Source organism: Acanthisitta chloris, unplaced genomic scaffold, assembly GCF_000695815.1.
Source record: "Acanthisitta chloris isolate BGI_N310 unplaced genomic scaffold, ASM69581v1 scaffold22846, whole genome shotgun sequence".
In the NCBI taxonomy this organism is placed as follows: domain Eukaryota; kingdom Metazoa; phylum Chordata; class Aves; order Passeriformes; family Acanthisittidae; genus Acanthisitta; species Acanthisitta chloris.
In genome coordinates, this window is record NW_008677871.1 from 18,478 (window position 1) to 29,466 (window position 10,989).

General features: G+C 38.5%; 1 protein-coding gene across 1 annotated transcript in view; it reads left to right on the forward strand.

Annotated features, from left to right (window-relative positions):
- Window positions 1-10,989, forward strand: part of SGCE (sarcoglycan, epsilon) — a gene marked incomplete at its 5' end in the record, with an annotated part of 21,959 nt that overhangs the window by 10,065 nt on the left and 905 nt on the right. The window contains 7 exon segments of the mRNA XM_009076683.1: window positions 1-195; window positions 2,012-2,174; window positions 5,504-5,715; window positions 6,471-6,497; window positions 7,208-7,396; window positions 8,991-9,034; window positions 9,855-9,889. The exon segment at window positions 1-195 is cut by the window's left edge and continues 34 nt beyond it. Coding sequence (XP_009074931.1) covers window positions 1-195; window positions 2,012-2,174; window positions 5,504-5,715; window positions 6,471-6,497; window positions 7,208-7,396; window positions 8,991-9,034; window positions 9,855-9,889 — 865 coding nt within the window.

Sequence of the window (10,989 nt, forward strand, 5' to 3'; positions counted from 1 at the left end):
TCCTTTACCTTACCAAGCGGAATTCTTCATAAGGAATATGAATGTGGAAGAAATGTTAGCAAGTGAAGTTCTTGGTGACTTCCTTGGAGCAGTGAAAAATGTGTGGCAGCCAGAACGTCTGAATGCTATAAACATTACTTCAGCCCTCGACAGGGGAGGGAGAGTTCCACTTCCTATCAATGACATGAAAGAGGGGTGAGCATATGTGTCAATCTGATGTTTCTGCTTTGCCTTTTTTTTTCCTTACTAAAAAGCTTAATATTTTTTTCAGGTTTTCTAGAAACCTAGCAGTTACTGTTTTATATTTTGGAAATTAGATATGAACAGTTTACTGATGTTCTGAGCCCCAGTTCTAACATGGGTTTAATGTATTAGATACCATTACAACAGGTGACAGTTCCTATATATCGATGTTATAATCCAAGGAAAATTAATTTATTCCATTAATTATAAACCAGTTGGTAGCAAATTTGCTTATTTTTCGATTCCAGTTTTACTTCTGAGCAGTCATTTGGTGTTTTAAGGTTTTAATGGTTCCCAGTTCCTGAAACTCAAAACTTTGAAGCAAGGTGTGATAGAGCATAGGTTGCAGAAACACTTCTATTTCCAAGGGCAATTAGAATGTAGCTGTGATTTTTAGCTGTACTCTCACTTAGTGTCAGTTAGTTTTGTAATTCAAGAGCACTATAGACTTTATTCTGAAAGTCATAAGCTGAGGTATCTGGGGAGTTCAGGTAGCTGAATGTAAACTGCAGGAATGAAAAAAAAAACTTCCAGTTTTGTAACCATAAATTCTGTTGTGAAATACTGTACTTTGCTTGGAAACTAATATGTATTCAGTCTTTTCAAAACATAGTTGTGATAGTTCTTTTTCCCAGGCTAAAATAAAGATGCCTAGGTATTTTTAGATAAATTTAGATATTTTATGGTCAAATAATATCTAAGAAAGGGCTGGAGGTGCAAAATATGAGATGTGTGCAGAAAATGCTGTATTCTGTTGTGAAATACTGTACTTTGCTTGGAAACTAATATGTATTCAGTCTTTTCAAAACATAGTTGTGATAGTTCTTTTTCCCAGGCTAAAATAAAGATGCCTAGGTATTTTTAGATAAATTTAGATATTTTATGGTCAAATAATATCTAAGAAAGGGCTGGAGGTGCAAAATATGAGATGTGTGCAGAAAATGCTGTTGTTTCAGAGCCCTTTTGTGTATCTGGAGTTTCTGAGCCTGTTTAAAGAAGGAAAGTGACTTCTGCACTAGCCAGAGTAATAGCAGAGCCACTTACTTCAAATATTTAGTTAGATGATGCCTAATATACCCAGTGGCAGCCAGGACCTAATCTCTGTTTCAGGATGCATTGCTTCATTTATACCTGGTGCAGCAGACTGTATTTTCCAGCAGCATTCTGTGTATCTAAATGTGGCAATGACTACAATTAGTGTAGTAGTTCTTACCTCGTGTGTGGTAATAATGCTAAGTGAAGTATTAAGTTTACATTCAGCTTTCAGTATTCTGAAGCAAATTTTGTTGGCAGTGCAGAGCTATAGTGGGGAATCTTTTAGAAGAAGCTGGGGAGTTGGCAGGTTTACATTATTACTAGATTTAGAAATAACTAGTCATCATGAATTTAATTTGAAAGGGATAAAATACTATTTTAGTACAGTTTTCACAAGTAGTACTAGTTTACTTATATGAGGAAACTGCACTTGGAGCTCTGTGTCTTCATGGAAATTGACACTTCTGATGATAAGCAAACATTCACATTATGCAGCAAAATAGAATATGTTTTAATAAGCAGCTAGAAAAATCCTTTTGATTTCAGTCTGTTATTTATATGATTAGATAGTATACTATTCAAAAAAGTATGCTATCAAGAAAAATGATTTTTAAAAGTCATTTCAGTCTTTAAAGCACAGCTGAGTGTTACTGTGAACAGCAGAATTGTTTGTCATTGTCCTTGGGGGATTTGTGAGGCATCTTGCCAGTCTGTCACTCATCTCTTTCTCCAGTGTGTATGTGATGGTTGGGGCAGATGTTCCATTCTCTTCGTGCTTACGAGAAGTGGAAAACCCACAAAATCAGCTGAGGTGCAGCCAAGAAATGGAGCCTGTAATAACCTGCGATAAAAAATTCCGAACTCAATTCCATATTGACTGGTGTAAAATCTCTCTGGTGAGTTGTTTTAGTAGTGCATTGTAGAAGCACAGTATTTTATGCTAGACATGAATGAGGTAAGGGTTTTGCCAGCCTGGCTGGACACCTTTGCCAATTCCACTTTATCATGACTGACAGTATTGTGAAGGGATTTTGTTCTGTAGGCTAAATTCTTTTAGAGCTGAGCCCCAGTGGAGCCACCATATTTGTTTCTGCTAGCAGTGATTTCTGTACATGCCCAGGGCACTCCAGAGTTTTACAGAACTAAAAGTAATGAGAAAACTATTTAGGTAGGTGCAGTTCATTAATTCAGAATGCTAATACTGCTAGTTACACGTGCTTTCCTAAAAAGTGTGTGTCTATGTCTGTATATATGTTTTCTCAGGTATTGATTCTACAGAACTGACTGGTTAAATAGTATTTCTGTGCTGTTAAAAAAACCTGTTTCTGAAAACTGTCTAAAATATATTTCATGTTAAAAATGAGATAGAAAAAGAAAAGAAAAGAATGTTGACTGAAGAAATAAAACTAAATGGGAATATTGTTCGCAGTCAAATACAAGAAAAATGATAATCAAACACTGGACTATGCCATGGATATATATGGATTATGGAGTATAATTCCCAAAGAGACTTTTTCCAGGTTGTTTTTGTTTAGTTCTGGTCAGGAAAATCAAGAAATAATATGGTATCAGAAGAGACCGTTGCAGATAAATTTGAATAAAGATGGTGAAGGTAGATAAAATAAAATAAATGAGATCCTTCAGACATTACCCAGGAGGAAGCTGAAAGGAAGATATTAAATGCTTTTTATAATGGAAAAAATATACTGAGCATGAGAAAAGGTATTCATAGATAAAACTGATTGGACAACTTCCAGTCCTTTTTTTTCTATACACTATAAATTAGAAAACTTCCAGGAAGCTGGGAAATACTTGTTTTCAAAATATTATCCAGATTACTTACTTCTAATTGGCTTTCTGTTGAGAGATTGCAAAAGGCAGACGTGTACACAGCAATACTTACCTGCATCTGAAAAACAGTAGAAGGCAGCTAGTCTTTGTTAAGGGCAAACTATGTCAAGTCTTTGATTTCCTGCTACAAGAAAGAAGTAGAACAGAGGTGCCTCAGCAGATGTCACTCCTTTTAGGTAAGGTTTTTTGATACTGTCTCACAAGCAAGCTCAGGAACATGGCCTAGATGAAGCTAGGACCTAGTGGAGAGCTGGTTGATAACCATAATCATAGCAGAATTTTTAGTAATTCCTTCCCATTCTTCATTAACAGCTGGATGATGGAATGTGCTTATTAAATTAAACTTACAGCCCCCATGAAATTGAAAGGATCTGCAGGTGCATTGAAGGACAGGATAGAATTCAGAAAGGTCTTGAGGGCTTGTAGAAACAGCCTGAGATGCCAGGGTGAATTTTAAAAGGAGCAGCAGAGGGTAGTGCACTAACGCAAGAGTAGTCAGCAGTGCCCATGTAGAACGAAGCGTGGCTGGTTAGGAGTACTTCTCCAGAAAAAAGAGTCTGATAGTAGCAGTGGCTCATAAACTAATCATGAAGCAGCATTGTCATGCTGGTTTAAGAAAAGCAGGGATCACCCTGGGATGTGTAACAGGAACAGGCTCTCAGAGAAGTGTAATTTCTGCAGCAACCTATAACACAATCTCTTTGAATTCAGCACTGGTTTTGGCGCTGTGCCACGGTAACTGAATTTAAACTGTCTTAGGGGTGTTTACTGTTGCCAGCAGCATTGCTGCTGTCACCTGGTGCATCCAAGGGAAAAGGGAGCCAAGCTTCCCTCTATCTAATCACTGTCTGCTTTTCACAAGGCAAGCCAAGGCGCAGGAATTCTCCCCAGATCCATGGGGTGGGAGAGAGTTGAGCTCCATTTCCCATAACCACAACATAGACAAGTGAAGTGAAAATACAGCCATCATATCTCTTCCTCACAGGTTTTGTGAGGTGACGTTGGCAGTTAGCTCCAAATTGAAGAGTGGATTGAAGTTTGTGGGTCCCAAAGCCTGAAAGAAGGGGCAGTGTCATAAATGCTCCCTCTTAACGCTGCTTTCTTACAGCTTGTTCTCATGCTGGGTATGGACTTCTGTCAATCTCACCAATAAGTACATAGGTATTTTTTGTGCATGGTTAGTGTTTGAGACTCAGCTAAGCAGCCACGAGGAACTCAGTGTACCTAATATAAAAGATACTGTGGGATTAATGAGTGGAGAGTGCATGAATTAGTTTTTGTCTTGCAAATTGTCTTGCACTTGTAATATATGTGGATACATTGAAGGCTCAACAAAATTTCTGGCATTCCATGAAAATCTGTTAATCTATTGCATAAATTTTAATACAGTGTTTTATGACTGAAAGTGTAAGAGTGAGAGTACTTTAGCACACTAAGAAATGACCATCAGTTGCAAGATTTCTCAATGAACTGCCAGACAAATGTACAAATGCCTGCAGTCAGTAGGCAATTGTAATTCCTTAATGGTCTGGAGAAAGACTTAAAACTAACACTGATAAAATGCAACAGTAATATCTAAGTGAAGATAGCAAGATAACGGAGGCAGAAAATTAAAAAGTCATCTGGGCAAGGTAGTCAAATGCAATAGGAAATTCCGTAGCAAAACAAGGTTGTATTTCTAGGAACATTAGGTACAAACATAAAATAAATAAATAAAAAAATCACTTGTGCCCAGGAATGCAGCCTTCTGGAGGTTAGTTGAACTAAAAAAAAAGCCCTTTGAACTCTGGTTCTGATCATGATGTGTGAGGGAGGCAATAAGCTGCTCAGTCCTCAGCAGCTCAGTTGATGCCTCTTGCTTTTTTTGAGCACTGGATGTGAAGCTCAATACGAAGAAGGAGGAGGAAGAAAGTGGTAGGTATGCGACTCTTCATGTCTGCCCCCTTGAAACAAGGGAGGACAGTGTTGGTATTGAGGAAGACTAGTTAAGAAATGGGGTCAGTTCATCAAAAAGAAATCAGTATCACACCTTTACTTTGCATTAAAGATGGTTACTGAGTTTTTACTCAAATACTGTTTGCATGAGATATGCCTAAAATAAATCTGTACAAAACATGGTATCTCTGGTAGGCACAAAATAGAATAAAAATATTGTAGCATTACTTACCGCATAGATCAGAAGCTTCATGAAACCTAAGGTTCTATGGTTTAAAGAGGAATGATTGGATGAAATTTTACAGAATTTGTCAAACATGTAATATGGATCCTTTCTCATGTTATGGTTGGTTAAATACTACCTGTTTTTACATTCTGTTAGTTTGTTATTTAATTGTGGTTTTTTTTTTTTTCTTCTTTTTTTTCCCCCGGGTATCAGGTTGACAATACAAAACAAGTTTCCACCTTTCAGGAAGTGATTCGTGGAGAGGGAATATTACCTGATGGTGGAGAGTACAAGCCACCTTCTGATACACTGAAAAGCAGAGACTATTACTCGGATTTCCTAATTACACTGGCAGTGCCCTCGGCAATAGCACTGGTGCTTTTTCTAATCCTTGCCTATATCATGTGCTGCCGACGGGAAGGAGTGTGAGTACTTTGACACGCTAATAAGTGACTGTAGATTTTTCTAAGATTGTAATGCAATGAAGGCTGTTTGTTAGAATAATTCCATTCAGTTCATGATAAACATTTAAACCAGGCCAGAAGATACCTGCTTGAAATATTGAGCTGTTTCTCATCGAAGCACATATACTAATTTCCAAGGGACTGGATGTAGGGCCTTTAGTTGTAGCTGAAAGGGTTGAAATACTCAACAAACGCACAAAACTCCACAAAATCTCCACACGTGCACAACTCTCTAAAATGCCCCCAGCAAATAAAATACTAATAAAGGCTCGTTGGTTCAGGAAAATATTAAGTAATTTCTAAACTGCAAACTTTCATAAAATAACTCTGGTTGAGGAGATGAACTGAATTTAGACATACTATAAAAGACAAACACATAAAAGGAAAGCAGCAAGTAACGTAACTTCTGCCATTTCTTACACAAACTACAATTTCATTTTGTCACGGAATTTATTTTAGCCAGAAGCTTGTTCTTTAACTTGCATTTTCATTTCTCTGTGCGTGTGTCTGTGTGTGTATGTCTGTCACCATCACCACCTCTCTCTACGTGCGTTCATCAAGGCCTCATCATAAACCCTGTGCAAATGCTGCCAAGCTGCGTTTAGCAATAACCTTGTCAGCATTTCTACATCATGTACGATTTCCATCATCAGATAGATTTAATGTTCCAACTATCAATGCTATTATTTAATTCATAAATTTTGTTTTGTTTTTAGGGAAAAGAGAAACATGCAAACACCAGAGTAAGTGTCTTCTTTCCTGTTATTTTTTCTTTTACCATTTAATTTTCATTCTCAGTAGCTCGTCATGCTTCATACATGTGTGTCATAATCTTCTTTCATCCTCTCTAATCCATGGTTTAATTCATAAATGTGAAAGCTGCTTTTAAATCAGAGTCTTGGCAAAAATAGAAGAGCAGAATAAAAAGGGTTTGAAATTAATGTTTGTCAATTCAAATTAAAGTAGTGCTGTTAGAATAAATATGTTAATATGCAGTTTATACTCCTGGTTATTGGACTTCCCAACCTATCTCTAAAGGCAGTGGAGAGGAGGCAAAATACCACAGAAGGTATTCAGTGCCTGTACTATAGAGTGTTTTAAAATTAATGTATGAGTTTTTATGAATCTACCACAAGAATCAGGAGTTAACCAAACTTTAATTTTAACTGCAGCAAATAAATGCAACAATAGCCATAAATTGCACAGTCTCAGATCCTATGAAAAATACCTATTCAGACAGTAAAACCTAATGGAATAATTACTGCCTTAAAAATGAAATAAATCCAATATTTATTAATCTAACTATGTAAAGGTTTACTGTAATTGCTGCACTACAGTCTGGAGCATGCATCAAAGTCCTTGTGTGTTTAAGAACTATAATAATTGTAAAAGTCTATCCATTTTGATAGAGCACTTAAAATACGTTTTCCCTCTTTTCTTTCCCTTTGACTAGCATCCAGTTGGTTCACCACAGTGCTATACAGAAATCAACCAAAGAGCTTCGTGACATGTCTAAGAACAGAGAGATCGCGTGGCCTCTCTCAACGCTGCCTGTGTTCCACCCCGTGACCGGGGAGATCGTCCCTCCCCTCCACACGGACAGCTATGACAATACCAGCATGCCACTGATGCAGACACAGCAGTAAGTCTTCTGGGTTTATTTCATTTCTTAGTACCCACTATGCTGCACGATTTAACAATGGATTCCAGTGCTTCTCGTGTGAAAGGTGTTTATTATGGAGGGTTATTGTGGAGAGTAGTGGCTCTCTTCTTCAGGATTGCTCTGATGCTTGCATTTCCAGCAGAAAGCAAGGCCTTCTGTTACCAAATTAAAAGGCTGGGTTTCTGTCTGCAGGCTTGGCAAGAAGCTTTGCATGGAACAGTTAGATTTCTGCTTTTTTTTTTTTGAGAAAAACCACTTTTGACAGAGGAATCAATTAAAACTGTTCTATTTTAGACACCCTGTCTCTTAACTCATGTCTTTGGAGCTCTGGTATAAAACTACCAGCGGGTTGGTGGTAGTTTCATACCAGCAAATCCAGGCTTTGTAAGTGGATAGTCATGTACCTGTCACACATGGTTTGTGTTTGAAATGTTGACATTGAGCAGAAGAGCATATTCCATTACGCAGATAATTAATACAGACCTGCCAAGGAAAACGCTCTGAGCTTTCTCACGTTTCCATTGTTGCCACCCTCTCTCCAAGATAGAAACCAGAAAAATATTAATTCCTGTTCCTTAGAGTTCATTTATCAGTAACTTAATGAAACTGCTGAGACAGACCACCCAGTGCTTGGCACATGGTCAAATTCAGATAAGTCTCTAGTGCTGTAGCTAAAAGGCATTTTTGGAAAAGTTTAGTTGAGGTGCCTGGGGCTGAGCAGACCTGAGGCATTGGTCTCCAGAGGGGCTGGCAGTTCTCAGTGCTGTGCTGTAACACCAGCTCTGGTTGGTAGCTCTGTAGCTATCAGGCCTGCCTGACCTTAGTTGTACTGGTCCAGTGCAAGAACTAATTCAGCCCTAATGTGCATGTGCTTGCCCTGAATTCCCCTCATAATGTAGATCCATTCCACAGGAGTGTTTTCTTCTCCCTGTCCCAAAGCTGAATTCTCCAGGAAGGACAGCTGTATGAATTATTCCGTGTACAACTGCTGCAAAGTGCTCTGCCCTGTCTTTTACAGCTTATCTCTGTTCAGAATAGCAGGTTTTTCATGACTGGGATGCCAAATCCTGTACCAGAGGCTTTCTTGAGTTGTACATAGAGTATTTGTCTGCTTCATCTACATTCCAGCCCTAACTCCTTTCTGTAAAAACACTGTAATATCTGGTAGCTGCTAAAAGAGACACTTGAGCAGGACACAGAAATGTACCTTTGCCTTGACGAGTGAGCTGGTGTGACCCGTAAAGCTGGCTGGCTGTTGTTCATTCCACAGTCAATAACTGGGCTGGAAATGCTGTCGTCTTTGCTGTACTCCTCACTTATGGAAACCAAACTTTGCACAACATCAGAAACCTGTGGTGACTCTTGTTACTTCTGGCATTTCACCAAGTGAAGTAATAGGAACTTCTCGAACACTAATTTTCTTTGTTTCATGGACTCAGCTAGCCTTTTGGCAACTTATTTGCACAAAGTAGATTATTGTTTCATAAGCAAAAAAATGAAGTGTAAATACTGATCATAATATGCTTCAGACTTTGTATGGAAGCACTAAAGACATTAAATGGTTTTTTTATAGGAACCTGCCACATCAGACTCAGATTCCACAGCAGCAGAGTGCAGGTCAGTACTCAGAAAGCACTGTAACTGTTAAGGGACCAGTGTGGAGAAATCACAAGTCAAAATGTATACAGTCTATGGACAGGGGAAATAATTTTCAAATATACTGAAGTGCTACAGCATTCTTGTTCCAGAATTATGGTTTTTTGATACCCCTGTGAAAATTTTGGGGTGGGATTGATTGAACAAGTGGGAGAAATGCTGCATTGGCACTCCTCATGAGACACTGGAATCTGGTCCAGCTAAGTTAGAAACCTCATATAAGTAATTTTCTGTTACAACATGAAGTACCGCCAGATTCCCAAATGTGGTTATGTGGTGTGGATTCTCTGACACTTGATAGGAAATCCAAATTTCTAACTGCCAACAATACTAGTTAAGCTCTGAAGAAGGAGCTCTTTATTGCTGTTACTAAACATGAAGAGTTGATCCTGGGGAATCTGTGGTGAGACACATATCCATGCTTCAGGTGTCCCATGTCTTAGTCATCATTTTTATATCATTTCCACAAATGCTCATGTGCTGACTGAGGTCAGGAGTGACCCTATCAGAGTACTGACTGAGGCTGGCTGTTCTCTACTTAGTATCTCAGGCTAGAGAAAAAGCTGCCATAGCCATGTGAAAAGGGGGTAAGGATCACACAGGGAAAAGGTAGTGGCCAAAGTATAATTTGTAAATATTCAAAGAAGTATTTAATCAAATATGATATGGGAACGACAGCTCCAAGCAGAAGACTTGGGAGTTTTAACTTGGGAGTTACGTAAGCAACTCTTTCTTTTCATTGAAAATCCTTCTTCTTCATTACTGCTTTCGGGGATTAAAGGAGAATTTCGTATGACAACATTTCAAAGATTTGAGGCAAGTATATAACAGACGTTTCTGACCATGTGGGTTGTTTTGTTACCTGGAAATTAAATCAGTTATAAGAAGCCTGACTGCAGCTCTGGTAGCTTTGCTATTTCTGTGCTTCATTGTCCATATGCTGGGAATGGTGGATGATCCTGGCACTCAAAATCTTGATCCAAAGCCCCTGGCACTGTTTTGGCTTGACATTTAGCACAGCTCCTCCACTCACTGCTGCAGGCATTTAGAAGGCAGAATAGAAATGTCACACAGTGCTGCTCTTCTGTTATGACTGTTTTGTTAGAAGAATTCCAGTCTGTCTTGCAGTAAAAAAGATGCAAAATCACCTGGTAGTACTGTATGGTGACAGCAGTGAGGAATGTTTGGAAAGGTATAAATATAAGCTACCATGGGTTTGTCACTTGCAAATTGAACTGACAAAAACCAGCCTAAAAATAGATCTTAAAAATCCTCCCGTGTCTGTATTTTCTGGAGTACATTATTTTTGTAGAATACAACTGTTCTTTCATGCTCATCACAGACACTGCCTGTGACAAGCTCTCAGAAATTTGGGGGGGGGGCAGGTGGTGGAATGGATTGGGATAGACACTTTCCTTTGTAACTCAGATGTGCAGGTGACCCTGCAAGCACTTCCATGACATGATGGCATGTGCCTCTTGCAGTTCATCTTCTAAAGAATATCTAGAACTCCTGTTGTCAGAAGGTTAGATTTTTAGGAAGTGATGATTTAAAACAGAATTCAGGCACTACTAAGAGAGGTTTTTTGTAGCATGAGTACAAACTTAGCAATCAATTTTATTAATCTGTTCAAATAAGAAATTTACAAAATAAAACACCTAAGGCCAAAAAACTACAGATTCATTGTTAGATTTTCTTCCTTTCCTACAGAAAATTCCCAGTAGTATACTCTGGGTTATTAACACACTATCTGTCATCACCATGAACAAGAAATTTCTCTTTTAAAGCTTCAGTAGACCATACTTAGTTTTGTGGTTTACCCCCAGCCATTAACCAAGCCCCACAGAGCTGCTGGGTGGGGGAGAGAATTAATGAGGGCTGTTTTAAGGTGCTTAGATGAAAAAGCTTACAGGGCA